The sequence below is a fragment of the Pelobates fuscus genome, chromosome 6 (genome assembly GCF_036172605.1).
Source record: "Pelobates fuscus isolate aPelFus1 chromosome 6, aPelFus1.pri, whole genome shotgun sequence".
Lineage (NCBI taxonomy): Eukaryota > Metazoa > Chordata > Amphibia > Anura > Pelobatidae > Pelobates > Pelobates fuscus.
In genome coordinates, this window is record NC_086322.1 from 80,653,551 (window position 1) to 80,670,230 (window position 16,680).

At 37.8% G+C, this 16,680-nt stretch overlaps 1 protein-coding gene across 2 annotated transcripts in view; it reads left to right on the top strand.

Annotated features, from left to right (window-relative positions):
* WDR19 (WD repeat domain 19) overlaps positions 1 to 16,680 on the top strand; it is a 47,917-nt gene that overhangs the window by 9,026 nt on the left and 22,211 nt on the right. For both annotated transcript variants that reach the window (XM_063457877.1, XM_063457876.1), the window contains exons 7-23: positions 399 to 479; positions 2,083 to 2,195; positions 2,521 to 2,694; positions 3,213 to 3,283; positions 5,114 to 5,286; positions 6,797 to 6,911; positions 7,639 to 7,745; positions 8,140 to 8,259; positions 8,561 to 8,710; positions 9,300 to 9,447; positions 10,574 to 10,778; positions 11,309 to 11,468; positions 12,366 to 12,476; positions 13,575 to 13,684; positions 14,383 to 14,440; positions 15,507 to 15,653; positions 15,733 to 15,815. In XM_063457877.1, the coding sequence (XP_063313947.1) occupies positions 399 to 479; positions 2,083 to 2,195; positions 2,521 to 2,694; positions 3,213 to 3,283; positions 5,114 to 5,286; positions 6,797 to 6,911; positions 7,639 to 7,745; positions 8,140 to 8,259; positions 8,561 to 8,710; positions 9,300 to 9,447; positions 10,574 to 10,778; positions 11,309 to 11,468; positions 12,366 to 12,476; positions 13,575 to 13,684; positions 14,383 to 14,440; positions 15,507 to 15,653; positions 15,733 to 15,815 (2,126 nt within the window). The remainder of the gene's footprint in view (positions 1 to 398; positions 480 to 2,082; positions 2,196 to 2,520; positions 2,695 to 3,212; positions 3,284 to 5,113; positions 5,287 to 6,796; positions 6,912 to 7,638; positions 7,746 to 8,139; positions 8,260 to 8,560; positions 8,711 to 9,299; positions 9,448 to 10,573; positions 10,779 to 11,308; positions 11,469 to 12,365; positions 12,477 to 13,574; positions 13,685 to 14,382; positions 14,441 to 15,506; positions 15,654 to 15,732; positions 15,816 to 16,680) is intronic.

Sequence of the window (16,680 nt, forward strand, 5' to 3'; positions counted from 1 at the left end):
GTAGGCTCAGTGTATGCCTAGTACTTCTCATAGAGAAGCATTGGATATTGCGGATGGTGGTAATTGCTGCACATGTCCTATGACCCCACTGCTCCCAATGAGAAGCATTTGCTTGTATAATAGTCCTCTCTCTTTGAAACATCAGTGAGGAGCTGTAGTGAGATGTTTGTCTTAGTGATGGATTACTGGTAAGTTTAAGAGTGTGTTTTTTTTTTTTTTTTTTCCTGGAAGTTTATATACTAACACAATATGTATATCTCTTTAACAAGCACACATGTGATATTGGGATAATTGATATACTTTAAACCTGCAGTATTAATATACTCTGTGCAACCTAAACATACTGTTCATCATTGCTGAAATAACATTAAGAAAATTATTTCTCTTTCTTTTTGCAGACGGCTGTAAGACTAGAACCTAGTGATATACAGTTTTCTGTGATGAAGACTGATGAACGAGCATCACCAGGAGAGAGTACAGTAAGACTGGAGCAAACCTTATTCACGTAGATTATTGTGGGTGGAAACCGTTTACTGTCCTGGTAAAAGTACAGGGCCTCTCATTGTGGCTTTTAGTGTCCAGGCAAGCCAGTAGTGAATTGAAAAATCACATTTATTTAGGCTGCAATAGCTGAGCTCTAACTACAATAGAGTTGGGAATTGTTTCAGTATCAGCTATTTCAGTCAAAATATTGCAGTTCAGTTTTCAATTCACTGTCTAGTAAACACACTTCAGTTAGAATTACTTATGTCCTGGGCCGGTGCAAGCATTTTTGCTGCCCTAGGCAAAATCCAATGTGCTGCCCCATTTGCTCCACCCAATCATGCAGACTAACATACACGTTGACTCAAGTAGACAAACCCTGACTGCGACACTAACTATCATAAATCCAGGGCCGTAGCCCCTCTTCTAGGCTGTCGCCTAATTTGCCTATAGAGACGCCTGCTAATGTTGCAGCTTCTGCTTTACCTTTTGTGCTTTTTGTTACAAAAGCTACATCAATAATTACTTACCCATTCAAAGCTCGTCTAGTTCTTCTTTCTTCCTTTCATCAAATGGGTGTAATCATTTAGTCGTTAACTGTACTGGAATGGAACAAATAATGTTTTTTAAAATCTGACCATCACATTAGAAGAGGGCATGGCCAGAGTGAGGGATAATGTGTCATCACCACAAGTCAGGCACCGAGTTTGGTGACCCTTCAGAACCCTTGCATAATGGAGATCCCCTGTGCTTGTTTTAATGAGACTCGTTGCTGGTGAACTACCTCTGGTGTCACCATTGGGGTGTGGGTGGGGGAGAGGGTGCTGATTGTGGGGATGCATGTGTACAGGGATGCAGCTTGTAGGGCGGTGTGTGGCCGTGGATGGAGCTTTTTGGAATTTAGTATGTGTCTAAAGAATGGCTTTTTGTGGTTTAGTGTGTGGGATGGGATAGGGTGTTTAGTGTGTATGTGTGTGTGTAGAGGGTATCATGTAAAGGGGAAATTATTAAAATATATATATATATATATATATATATATATTAATTATGGAATAAAAGTAATATTTAATGCCCATTTTTTTTTTTCTTACCTTAGGCCAGAGAGGGGGAATAGTTATCCCTGGGGATATGGTGGACATGTCATATGGTCTGTAACTCTAGCACTGATGTTACCAACAATGTCCCTGAGCGCTGGCTTGTGAGTGATGTTTGATCTCTTAGCCAGCCCTGGAGTTTACAGCTCCTTTTTTTTTTTTTTTTTTAAGCCAACGCTTGATTAGTATCTGCCCTGTATTGGCTGGTTGAGAAGATTTTATTTATTTATTTATTTATTTTTCTCCACGGCGTCCCACCAGGCATTTGCCTGGTTTAACCAGTGAAAAGTCTGGGCCTGGTCGTAACTAATCATAGAATCTGGTAATGATGTCACCAGTTATGTGTGTATTTTACTGATAGTGACCCACTTCCTTTTCGTGCACACTGTTAAGTATTTAGAGATTGCAACATTCTCCCCTCCCCCGAAGAAAAAGAAAAAACCTACCTTGGAGTTTTATTACAATTATTCAAGAATAAACTATATAACACCTACTTTTGTTTCAGATAAGTGTTGTAGTGGGAAAGAAAACCTTGTTTCTGTTCAATTTGAATGATCCGGACAACCCCATAGAACTGGCCTTCCAGCAGCGCTATGGATCCATTGTTACCCACAGATGGTAAGCCAGCTGGGATTCCTATTACTGCGCACTTCCTATTGATATCATTAGTAATATATATTTTCTCTTTTGTCCTTATAAATGGTTCAGAAACTATTGAATAGTTGTCATGTATTTATTTATCCTTGTTTAAAGAAGTCATCATCTTCTCATTGACATTAGGTTTTCCTACGTCACCTTAGTTTGCTAGTAGATTCATAATAGTATTTCTCTATTTCATAATTTTACTCCCCAGGCTTTCCTATCTGTCTGTTATATTGTGCAAGCTAATACACTCCTATATATTTAATTCATTGAATCAATTTTTTTTATTTTTTTTGGATAGGTATGGTGACGGTTACATCATGATTGGCTTCTCCCTTGGATTTTTTGTTGTGATTTCCACCCACATGCGTGAAATTGGTCAGGAGCTATTCCAGGCTCACAACCACAACGATAACCTAACAAGCATTGCCATATCACAGTCCCTAAACAAGGCCGCATCATGTGGGGACAACTGGTAAGTGCACTGCTTACATTATATCTCCTCAATGCATTTTATGTGTGTGAAGATCGGAATAAGGCTCACTTATCAAACACCTGTGACAAAGTTAATATTCAACATACTAACTGAATGATCTTTATAATAATATGACTATATATCCATTAAAGGGTGTTCGTAGCTTTGACTAACTAAATTACACAAACATTTTACCCAACTTTAATAGCAATAATTTTATCAACCTTGGAAGGATCGGATCTCCTTCCAGGGAATCAAGTATGTTTGGTTTTGTTTTTTCAAATAATTTAACCATGTAATAGCCAGATATAATCTTAGAAAACAACCTTACCACGTTATTGCTGAATACAACAAGGATCTGTAATGTGTAATCAACGCTGCTCACAGATATTAATGCTTGGATAGGTTCATAGGTATTACTGCTCTCTATATTTATCAAGCATTCAATTCAGTTGAACTAGTGTCCAATATATTTAGTTAACATGCATCGCATCACTAGTAATTGTGTTCTGTTCTAGTATCAAAATCCATGACTTGGCTGAACTTAAAGACATGTACGCCATCATAAACCTGGACGATGAAACGAAAGGTAAAAACCCACGTATTTTGTATCTGTAAGTTGGCTTTCTGCCATATTGGAAATGTATTTCTATTGTGCATCACAGCATGTTTAATAGGATGTGTGTGAGAATCTGAGATCAGCAATGCTAATCTTTTCTGGATAGAGAAGCATCATGGGGAAATATAGTTTGCAAACATCTTCAGGGCAATGGAAAGATCTCAATGCAAAATATAGTAAATTATAGCAGCAGAGCATTTCCTGTATTTTAGTCCCAAAAGGAAAGACTAGCAATCCACAACTCACTCGAGTGTACCAACTAAAGAGGGATTAAGTTTGTGTCTCTTCTTAGCGAGTACCTTTTTTCAACTTCTTTGTGTTTTTTTGTCCTGTTACATGATAAATAGTATAGAGGACATGAAGCTGTTGTTTTCTCTGTCCTCCGTGGTCTCAGCCATAATGCACTCATGATGTCTAAGTAGTGGCTGAGAATTAGTCTGTATCCATCATGTAGAGGGGCCCTTACTAATTCCTGCCCGTGGATCTGGTCTTATGTACTGTGTAGCGGATTGTATTAAGCCTGTCATGTATAATTTGTGTAAAAATGCATTTGTTTAATTGTGTCTCTGTGTATTGGAAAAATGTATGTACTTTCGTATGAGGGTTCTTTAGTTTTCATACGAATGAAACTACCGAACCCTCAGACCACCCCAATGAGAAGTGTGCGCCTCGTTAAGCGTTCACACTTCTCAAAACCGCAGTCTAATTGATACTTACTAAGTGCCTGTGTGGCCGCTGTTCGGTATACGAACCACGCGCGGCGGCCATCTTACGCACAAAAATCTCAGCGGTGTTTGGTCGTCGAGTGTCTGGAACTCAAATTGGACACTCAAACAACCGAACACCGCTGAGACCTCCAGAGTGCCATAACTCCCGAACGGAGGGAATAAAGGCGAAGGTATTATTAGCTGCAATTTAACTGCCGAACGGAGACCGACCGCAGGGCCAAAACACCTGGAGCCTTTTCCGGATACCACCTCGTGTGTGGTCGGTCAAACTTCACCCTCCACCTAACTCCTGAACCCCTGGTCTGATCTGGGTGAATTTTGGATATGTTGGTCACCCAGATCAGGGCTACCCGGGGGTACCCCAAGTATTAGGCTATCTGCTTGTTTTAGGGTACATCCAGGTTTTGGGGAAAAGTACAGTACAATTAATGGGATTATGTGTCACACTGAGGGGAGGAGATGTGTGGGAGTTAACTAGTACTGTATTGGCTACTGTCTCCGCTACATACTGGTTCTATAAATTGGTTCCATGACTGAAAATATGTCATACAGCAAATTGAATAGCCCATGCCCTATCTCAGCAAGTCCTGTTAAATATTTTTGTCTTTATATTTGATGCCTGTTTTTATAATTAAAATCCTCCATTAAATAAATATGTCCTGTTTCCCAGTATTGTTTAATATCATTCATTTTTATTGTAGCCACTATTAATATTTGCACATTATATTTATTTTCTATAGTAAACAAGAGCATATAATAGAATGACCAGACAGGTTTAATGTAGAATGGAAACCTATTTTCGGAGTGATTATTATGAGAAACAAGATGGCCGTCTGCAAACATTGCATTTGACATATGTTCCTATCTTCCATTTAATATCTATTGGTTTACCAGTCCTAGCAAAACGGTGAAAACATTTCTCTCACTCTCAGAAGTAGCCTATCCAACATTTTTAACATAAGGCTCCAAGAACAACCGGTATCATACTAATTTCACTAAACAGTATCTAGGCCATTTTGTAATTTGTTGCAATTAAAAACCTGATTTGTGTTTTTTGTTTTTGTAATATTAGGTTTAGACAGACTTTCCTGGACAGATGATGGCCAATTATTGGCTGTGTCAACACAGCGAGGCTCACTCAGCGTCTTCTTAACCAAGCTTCCAGTACTCGGGGATACCTGTGGCACTAAAATTGCATATCTCACCTCTCTCCTTGATGTCACTGTGGTTAACCATGTGGAAGGAGTAAGGCTTTGTCCATGTTACTGGCAATGTTTGGTGGTTTCATAAATCATATAATCTGTCGACAGACTTTAAAAAACATACACTAGAGAATGTGTGTTTTGTTATTTGATGTCTGAATTATGGATGACTGTCCAAGAAATCACTGTGCCGTAGATTCTATGTTTTTGGTTATTTTGGCCTAAGATTTCCAATTCATTTTTTTTAAGCTTCCACAGTTCCCAGTTTAATGAATAAATCCTAATCGGAGTAATTCACTAAACCGCAGATTGTCAGAAGGTGATAAGGAAATGTCACATTTCAAAATAACTGGACTGGAAGGATGCTACTAAACATTTGTAAATACATATAGGCTATTTTGCTCTGCCATTTGAAAATGCCTGCTCAGTTCCTGACAATTCATGGTTTTATGAATAACTCTGTACGGTTTATTCACTAAACACTGAATTAAGGAAAACTGAATCGCAAAATCAGCTCTATTTGCTTATAGGGACACTATGGGCACTGTAACTGCTTTAGTCACTATAACCACTTCTATAAGATAAAGTCCCCTGGTGCTGTCATCCATTCAGAATTACACCATTTTAGTGAGTTAATGCTAAATGAGAGTACACAGATCTGTGCTGCTTGGGCTAATGAGAAAGGACTGGCCTGAGCAGCAGTTGGTGGCTGTGATTGGCTGACCGCTTTCACCTTTTCACAGTGCCTATTGCTGGTATGAATTGGTATGGCTAGATTAAAGTGTGTGTGATCCCTGCCTTAGCTCTACCTCCAGTGTGAGGCTGGGTGACCGTGGACTGAAAATGATTTATCACAGAATGGAGGGCTAGTACTATTCAGATTAAATGTTTATAGTGATTACAATGTTCCTTCAAAATGTACAGTTCAGTTTAGTGGTTAGTGAATATGGCCCCTGAGTTATATTAGGGTTAACCCTTAAATCCCTCCTTTTTGATGGGCAGTGAGTTCAGTTCAGAGCTAGCACAAAACGTGTAAGGACTTCTATTTACTGGTGATATGTGGATTTTTGTGTGTGTGTGTTGCCGTGGCAGTGTTTTAGTCAGCAGCCGTGTAAGTCAAATTTTTAAACTAGTGTCCCCGAATTCACCACATTTATACAGGCTCATCTCTAATTCAAAGAAGGCTTACCTTCACACCCTAGATATTCTGCTCCACATGCTTTAGTTACCTTAAAACCTTTATCCTGGCAGAGCATCATGGGAGATGTAGTTCACAAACATTTGGATTGTCAATAAACCTGCTCCAATTTAATTTTTTTCAGACTGCCCTAGCATAGAATAGTGGGTTTTGCCTGGAATATGCTGCAGAAACTAGAGAACAGCGAGCAAATCTTTGCTATTTTTTTGTCCTATCTACAGCCATGAACAAGGATAAAACCCACTGTCCTTTATTTGCTGCGGGCATTATAAAAAGGATGTATGGATTAACATCCAATGCTTTACCCTCTATTCAGAATCGCTCTAACATTACAATCAATATGTTTTTCTTTTAGGAAGTGCCAATCACGGTGTCTGTGGAGGTGGAGCCCAATTTCCTTGCCGTTGGTCCATATCATTTAGCTGTAGGCATGAATAACCGCGCTTGGTTCTATGCTCTCTCAGAAAATGGTAAGAGTTTATCTTGCTTTATATTACAAGGGGGCTTTTTTCATAGTTCTGCAAGTCTGGCGGGCTTGTGACAAACCTTATTCTAACATTAAAAGAATGAATGCATTATGATCAAAATGTAACATACTTGAAACCTGTTGGATTCTGTTGTTCATACTTCCATATTTTTCTGAAATGCTTTAAGAGGCCAAGGCAAGAGGGGTATATACATTCATGTGTTGTGGGCCTCCTTTTTGTCTTTTTGGAAACTGATCTTTCATAAAATGAATTAAAACGTTTTAACCACGTGATCGTTAAACATCAGGTAGGCGAGCAAATAATAGGTTAAACAATTGAGTCAATTCAGAGAACCGCAAATTAGAAAATAATTAGCAATACCATAAAGTTTGTCATCTAAATAGTGAACTAAGACCTGAATTCCTTAATCTAGGCCAGAATAGATGGTTTGGAAAATTCTCCAATTCCGCTTTATATTTGCAGCTTTAGCCTAAATTTCACGGTTTCATTTTAAGTATACTTCAATTCTGTGTTTGGTTAATATCCCAATGGGTCAGTTAGGACTTTCTCAATCTGCATTACTCGAACAGGCTGCAATGGAACCTTTACGTGCCCTACACATAATGCCTGCATTATCAATCTTAAAAGTATTTTTTAAATGTTTTTTTTGTCTAGTAAAGATATAATCGTTTTGTGCATCCAAGGTTTTTTGTCTATATAAAATTTGCAGGTGTGGATAAGTTAAAGGACACGGAGTACCTGGGATCAGTGGCCAGCATGAGTTTAAATTCAGACTATGCTGCAGCTCTTTTTGAGGGAAAAGTTCAGCTTCACATGGTAAGAATTCAATATATGGATTAATACATAGCAATGCTTAGCTAATCTAGATGTGCTCAGTAAATAATCGGTCCCTAATAATTCTATTATTTTAATATTCCTAGTGAAGATCATGCAATGTCATTCTGATGTCATCTATTGTTCATTTTCCGACCGCTTCTGTGAAACTCCGACAGTGCTTCACCTTTTTAACTAGAGCTAATAACTCCCAGAATTCTAAAGGAACTTTACATACTGCAATAACTGTCATATTAGGTGCATTGTGCATGAGGCCAATGCTTGATCAAAGATAAATGATGAAATCTTTCCTAATCCAATTAGTGCATTATTTTGCAAACCTTTCTCCTTCATTAATTAATCTTGTCCCATCATTCTATTTATAATTACACTTTAGATTGAAAGTGATGGCCTTGATCAGGAGGAAAGAGAGACAAGACTTTTTCCAAAAACTGACGACACTTATCGAATTCTGTGCCACGCTCTCACTGGGGATTTTCTGATCTACGGGACGAATGTATGTGGTTTTTGTTTTCTGCTGTACTCTTTGTTACCTGACCGTGGTAAACTGCCTAAAAACGGCTTATCGCAGAATGGAGGGCTAGTACCATTGAGATTAAATGGTTATAGTGATTACAATGTTCCTTCAAAATGTACAGTTCAGTTTAGTGGTTAGTGACTATGGCCCCTGAGTTATATTAGTGTTAAACCTTAAATCCATCCCACGTTGATGATATTATAACAAATAATTATTGTGCAGACTTCTTTGTTTGATTGATCTGTTAGTTCCCTTCTATCCGTTCTGTATGTTTGCTTAGACCGGGCTTATTAAGTACTTCTACCTTGAAGACTGGCAGTTTGTCAATGAATATCGGCACAATGTGAGTGTGAAAAAGATCTTTCCTGATGCTTCTGGAACTCGACTGGTTTTAATTGATGAGAAAGCAGATGGTTTTGTGTATTGTTCAGTAAGTGGAAACACAGTCTTTGTTTTTAGTTACAAAATACCTTTCAAATGTACCTGCTGTATTCGAATCAAAATACATTTTGAGACAAGAGTTCTGTCTCCAAATGGTAAAATCTCTCCAGCCACAGAGATTTGGTTCAGAAAACTAGTAAATTATTGAAGTGCCTTATGGAAGGTATTGGGGGGGGGGGGGGGGGGAAATGCCTAGATTGCCCAGATTGCCCATTTAAGGATGATTTGACTAATTCCAGTTTGAAATTTTCCCTTAAATATAGTGCACATCCAAATCACTGACTAAGACTTAACTATTGGTTGTGTTAATACATTTGTAAAAATCTCGTTTAACTGTTTTCTTTTACATGCTGTGACACACCTACCATAGCGAGTAAATTAATTTAACCCCTGCATTGCTGTACACTAAAGGAAACCTGCGGCAAACTGACCAAATATGTGCAGTGTTCCACTAATTTTATACATTTTAAATGCTATTTCAAATGCATGTTTTTTTTTTGTTTTTTTACAGTTCTCTTTACAGATAGTCTTGCTGTTTCTTTTCCTGTTAAATGCATATTATTTTTTTCCTTTTCCAGATGAATCATAATTTGTATGAAATTCCAAATTTTTCTCCCACAATTAAAGGCATTTTATGGGAAAATTGGCCTGTGGATAAAGGTGTATTCTGTGCCTATGATGAGGATAAAATATATACGTATGTTTTTCATAAAGATACAATACAAGGTAACATTTATTTCAATGTAAAGTAATATGCACACACGTGTGTTTATCTTCAAACTGAATACTTTTATTTTTGTCTAGTTGGTAGAGCTAAATCTTTTTTTCTCTCTACATTGTTGGATTACTGGCATATATGTATTGCTTACATTGGGACTCAGAGAAGGGCTATCTAGAGTTTCTCAGTAACTTGACTCCAACATAAATCGGAATTTGCATTACTGTCTGATCTTTTATGTTGTTTACTAGATGGAGTGTGATTAAAAGGACACTGTATGGTAAATGAGGTTATAGTCTGCAGATTGGTCTTCTTTTTAGTAAGATGGGGCTTATATGATGTAAGCCCACCAAGTAGACAAAAGCTACACATTTACATGGAAAGGCAGAGAAAAATATAAGCTGCTTTGTGTGCCATCTCTTGAGTGAAGGGTCATTATAGCAGCAGCAATTTTCACACACTGCATGTATTTTGGAAGGAGTATGCGTTGTGCTTGGAGTATCCTTTTAAAATTCCATTGCAGAGTTTGATTACTCGTATATACCAAGGGCTCATGGGAGTCATAGTTTAGTTTAATCTGATGTTACAACCATATATTGAAGCAGTTTGGGCTGTCTTGGAGAATTACAATCCTTTAGTTTTTTGTTTGTTTGGTTTTCTTTGTCTATCTTTTTATTTGATTTTCAAATTAACGAAATTAAATTGATTTTCAAATTAAAACTCTGGTACATCAGCATGGTATGAATATAGTGGTAATGAATCTGAGACTCACAGGTCTCATTAAACTGGTGAGAAAAGTATAAAGAATGGGACACGCAGGTCCCATAATACGTAATATTTTAGATTAAACACAGGTAGCAGAAAAAACTGTTTTGTTTTGTTTTAGCCCCGATCTATAGTGTAGATCCCTGAGACCTGAATTCCTTCCCTTGTTATGGGGTACAGTAGGCAAGTACATTTTGGTAAAATCTTTTAGTTATCTTGGAGAGTGAGTAGTTGAAAATATTTCTTAGAGGTTCTCAACAGGAACTCATCTTTAATAGTTTTATTTATTTACGTTAAAAGATTAACTATACATATTTTAGCCAATTAAGTACATAGGTCTCATGTTTATTTATTTCTCCTTTTCTTCAGGTTCCAAAGTGATTTTAGCAGGAGGTACTAAACTTCCATTCTCTCACAACCCTGTTCTACTCCACAATGGAGAACTAACCTGCCAGACACAGAGTGGAATATTAAGCAACATCTACCTAACCACTCACAGCTTCATCAGCAGTCTCACAGATGCAGCGCCCAGTGACTTGAAGAAAATGCTAACGCAAACGTTAATGCTGCGACGGTAAAGTTCCTGCCCCAAGTATTGTTTTACATGTGTGTTTGTACACCAGTGACAGGGTGCAGGTACTGGGGATTAAACATCTCCATTATCTCACCAGCAGTAACGGGGATGAGCTAAGAGTGCTGGAAATATCTTTATTGAATATATGTTTAGTTTCATTAGTATTCATTTATTTTTTTACTTTTTAAAAACACTTTGACAAAAAACAGAGGGGCTGCACACGTAGCCGCCTAGCACTACAGCAACTAGAATAAGTGGCAGTACGTTTAGTTCTATTTTGTCTCTTATATATTTAATTCTACAGTAATGGTGTTTTCCATGCCCTGTTCAGAACCTGCACTTGTCAATCTGTCTTGACTTGGTGTTCTTTGTTCCCAAGAATGATCTCTTTATTTGATGTAAATATATTATGAAATAAATAGTAAAAAGTCAATTTCTTTCTTAATGATGGAGTTCCAGTACAGTGTACATTATGACCGCTATCTGTAATTTAAGACTAGAACACTTTCCTTCCTCTGTCCTCGGCTTAGCTTTTCTGATGCTTGGGAAGTGTGCAAACTGCTAGATGACCAAGCAAGTTGGAATGAACTGGCCAGAGCCTGCTTGCATCACATGGATGTGGAGTTTGCTATTCGGGTTTACCGTACCATTGGAAACGTTGGCATGGTTATGTCACTTGAACAAATCAAGGTACATATTAAATGTTAATTTTCAGATATACATTCAATGCTATATACTTGGGAAATGTATAATTATTATTATTGCCATTTATATAGCGCCAACATATTCCGTAGCGCTTTACAATATTATGAGAGGGGGGATTTAACTATAAATAGGACAATTACAAGAAAACTTACAGGAACGATAGGTTGAAGAGGACCCTGCTCAAACGAGCTTACAGTCTGAAGGAGGCGGGGTGTAAAACATATTAGGACAGGAAATATCAATCAAATAGGGTGGGAGTGAAGCAGAGCTGGAGAAGAGAGTAGAGTGCTACCCTTTAGGAGAGAGCAAGAGACAGGTATGTCAGGTAGAGGTTACTCTGGGATGCCATAAGCTTTCTTAAAGAGATGGGTTTTGAGGCACTTCTTAAATGATTGACGATAAAGGGGAGAGTCCTGCAAGCGCAAGTTGGCCGTACGGGTGCGAGCAGCGGACAGGAGAAGGTCACGGGCAGAGCAGAGAGACAGAAATGGGGCAAACCTATAGATCTGTGAAGAGATATGAGGGGCTTATAATAATCCACGAATGACTATGCCATTGAAATAATCCAATGTTATTGTAGTTACATGCAATATCTTATATGTATATCTATATTGAAATGTATATACACTGCTTTATAACTGGAAAATGCAGGTTAGGATCCAAGACAGACAACCTCACCTGTCCTTGGTCAAGACACCTAATTATATATATATATGTATGCCTAGCTCAAAACAGTAATAATTGTGAAGCGCTGCAGAATATGATGGCCCTGTATAACTAATAATAATATTATCTTGTAAAAGATTCCTGTTTCTAGGATCTGCACCCTTGAAGCTGAAGCGGTAAATATCAATGAAACTACCTGTGTTCTTTTTCTTTCAGGGCATAGAGGATCACAATCTTCTAGCAGGGCACCTTGCCATGTTTTCAAGTGACTTTAACCTAGCCCAGGATCTATATCTAGCATCGAGCAGCCCTGTTTCTGCACTGGAGGTAACGGTGTATAGAACCTGTTTGTGTTGTTTTCTTTTCAAAACTAAACCCCAGTTTTTACGGTTGCACTCACAGAGTAGCAGAAAATTTGGGCTCGTCATGAATATGTAGAATCCCACAGATCCAGCAGTGTTCAGATGTCCAATAGTGCACGTAAAGCGATATAAAGAAACATAGTGCAACGCTGATATAAAATGAAATCACACGCTTTAATGGTTGCACTTACAGCATACAAAAAGATAAAAGGCCCATCAATACAACTCTGCATTCCCCGGTCCTAATCTCTGTAGTGTGGAGTATAGGGGTCCTCACAGGTGTTGTAGGCAAAAATAACCGCATACAAAACAATAAAAAAATAACAATTAAAAGCTCACTCTACGCATTTTGTCTAGTAACTTTAGAGGAGTTTAAAAAAAAAAAAAAAAAGTGACAACTAGCACAAGAGATAAAGTCCTGCGAGGATCCCTATACTCCACACTACAGAGATTAGGACCGGGGAATGCAGAGTTGTATTGATGGGCCTTTTATCTTTTTGTATGCTGTAAGTGTAACCATTAAAGCGTGTGATTTCATTTTATATCAGCGTTGCACTATGTTTCTTTATATCTCTTTACGTGCACTATTGGACATCTGAACACTGCTGGATCTGTGGGATTCTACATATTATTGACGAGCCTGAATTTTCTGCAACTCTGTGAGTGCAACCGTAAAAACTGGGGTTTATTACAATTAACGTTATTACCCTGTGAGCTTTTGTTTCTCTTTTCATGTTCTTGGGCATATCTTGTTTTTGCTATTTGTGTTGTTTTCTTTGTCTAACTGTTGCAGTGTCAATGCCCATACATCATTGTATGTATCTGTATCTTTATTCTGTACTAAGTTCTGTACTCTGTAACAGAGTGTACATCATCTCCATCATGCCATCTCTTTTCACAGTAAAGAAGGCTGTTTAAAAAAAAAAAAAGATATTGTGTAATGTCAATTATTTTCGAGAATCTAACCTTCTATCCTTTGTTGATAACATGCTATAAGTAAAATATGTCTATTTAACATGTTGGATGGTACACAATCTGTAATTTGAGTGTATGTGTTTTACAGATGAGACGGGACTTGCAGCACTGGGACAGCGCCCTGCAACTGGCTAAACGCTTGGCTCCCAATCAGATTTCATTCATTTCAAAGGAGTATGCCATGCAGCTTGAGTTCACGTAAGTCATCATAATGTGTGTTAGTCACAAACTCTCAAAGGATATTGTTTTTCAAAAGAAATCTGCACTTGACTAGCATAATATTTATTATTGGACTGAATGCTGCTGCTTCTACCATTGGAAAGATATGTTGTATAGGCTGGACTAGCTTTTTGTTGTTGTTGTTGTTGTTTTTTTAAATCCAAAAATCCAGTTCTCTGATTTGATAAACAATTTGGAGGATGTACAAAAAGAATCAGGAAGTACATTCGTCACTCTCATACTGCTCAAATAATAAATAAAAGTGTTTTTGAACGTGGCAAAATGAAAAAGCAGACCACAATATCTAAAGATGAAGAAATGTTTGCCTTCTTTTGGATCAACAACAAAAAAACATATGTGAGGAAGGCTGAACTTGATGGACACATGTCTCTTTTCAGCTATGTAACTATGTAATAAATGTTTGTGTTCTGGCAGCTGAAAGGCCCCTGTAGATAACAGTCTATTGACAAATCTGCCCTCTGTGTATAAAAGTTATTTAGTAATCAAACACAGGACCTCTCTCGCTGATGCCAGATTATCCCTCTTCTGATAGCATTTAAAAAGGCATTGCCTGAAGTCATTGTTATCATTCAGTCTTAATTCTCCCCTTTCTTTTTTTTCTTAAACTGTTTCTTACTGTGAATATGAGTGATGGAATCCATGCATGTTGTTCGCAGGGGGGACTATGTGAATGCACTCGCTCATTATGAAAAAGGAATCACTGGAGATAACAAGGTGAGAACTGCTGAGATGTGTAGCTGGTGTAAAATGATTGCAAAATGTTCCTAACCTGCATGGCAACATCAAACCGAGCAATAGTGTTCTCTAGTCATTTGAAATAGAATATACATTAAGGAAACAAAGAATAGTGTATCTGAGAAATTATGCAAAATCGATGCACCTATAGAATGTCTAAATATATAAGGACAGTCTATCAGACAAAGAATACCTATTAATAAAAAACAATGACATTTTATTGACACATATAATAATAAAGAAAACCAAAAAGTGCTAAATGTATACACCATAGAAAAAATATATAGTAAAATTAGGTACTATTTATAAGGACCTGTTGCTACAAATTAGTCTGCTACATAATAGATAACCGATCTTTTTTGAGATTAGATCGGCATCTTATGCTTAGCACTATCAATAACTAATCAGTAGTGCCTATACCAGACCTTTCTTACTACCTTTATTTGAAACCATCACTAATACTAGCAGTTTCCATTTAGGGCTTTTGGGACCAGTTCTATCTATGTTGTTACTAATTCGTATCAGTAGCAACAGGTCCTTATAAATAGTACCTAATTTTACTATATATTTTTTCTGCATACACTTAGCACTTTTTGGTTTTCTTTATTATTATATGAGTCAATAAAATGTCAGTTTTTTATTAATAGGCATACTTTGTCTGATAGACTGTCCTTATATATTTAGACATTCTATAGGTGCATCAATTTAGCATCATTTCTCAGATACACTATTCTTTGTTTCCTTACTTTACAATTGGGGTTATCCCCCACTCTTTCAGTGTATCTGATTTGGCTCTATCCGTTCTTTCTTCTATTTAGAATATACATTAAGTTTGTTGCTTTTTTATTTATTTATTTTTACACAAGATGGCAAGTACTAATGCAGACTTTTAAAATGTCATGTTCTTTGTTTTTAAATTATAATTGTAGGGAAAAGGGTCCGTTTGCTAGCAGGCCAGTAACCAATATGCTCCATGTAACATCCAGCTGTATTTATGGTGCATCCAGTGATATTTTATGAAATGGAAATGTGTTTTATAATGCAGTTTCAGGAACACGATGAAACTTGCCTGGCTGGTGTGGCTCGCATGTCAATCCGAATGGGAGATATTCGACGTGGTGTTAATCAGGCTCTCAAACATCCCAGCAGACTTCTAAAGAAGGACTGTGCTGCCATCTTGGAGAGCATGAAGGTAAATTAAACGAATACAGGCAACGTGGTATAGAAATACACAACAATGTTTGTAACTCAACCATTTCTTCCCACAACAGCAATTCTCAGAAGCTGCACAACTGTATGAGAAGGGACAATATTATGACAAAGCAGCCTCTGTTTATATTCGCTGTAAGAACTGGTAAGGAATCTTTGTTTGTTCAAAATATATACAGATATAGAGAGACTAATTAGCAGAAATCTCAATGAACTCTCAAAGAAAATAAGAAAATTATCATCTTTATTTTCATAAAAATTAAATGAAGAAGAAGAAGAACCCAACCTGGGTGTTAAGCCTAGGCATGCTGCTTGCTTGCTGGGTTACATATTATTATGGCCAAGTGAAGTCCAATCCAAAATGCAATAGCAACCTTCCCTAGCTTTTCATTTTCAGGGAACGCAACATTAAAGCGGCACTGTCCTGCCGAACCCCTTTCCTCAATCTCTTCCTCTTCTCCCCCTCTCTCGGGATCTGTTCTTCTTTTCTTCCTGTCTTCTTTAGTTTTCTTTAAAATCATAAGACAAAGTAGGGACTCTTTACCTTATGGAGGTTTCCTCCGCTTGACCAGCTCTTACCAGCGGAGGAGCAAAGTGTGCTTCATTTCCGCTGGTCTGAGCAATTTTCCCATAATCCCATAATCCTTACCTTTCCTCTGTGTTCACGCAATGCTTCCTGTCATTTTAGCCGAAACTGCCGAATTGCGTTCTAACTGAATGAGAACAGTACCTACCGTCCTCCCCCCCCCCCCCCCCCCAGAGCCCCCACCCCTGATAAGGGGGGGGACCTACTGTCATATTGACCTCCATAGAGTGAGAGGGGGACCTGGGGGCTAATGAAGTGGTGGGGAGCACTGCTCCCTGCTGCTTCTATCTTTACATATTACAAGGAGGGAGCTGCATGCCGGTAGCTCCCTCCTTGTAACAAACTGAAGAACAAACGAACACTGATATTCGGTGTTAGTTTGTTCGTCTGATTTTTCTATTCATTCATTCGTCTGTCCGATGAA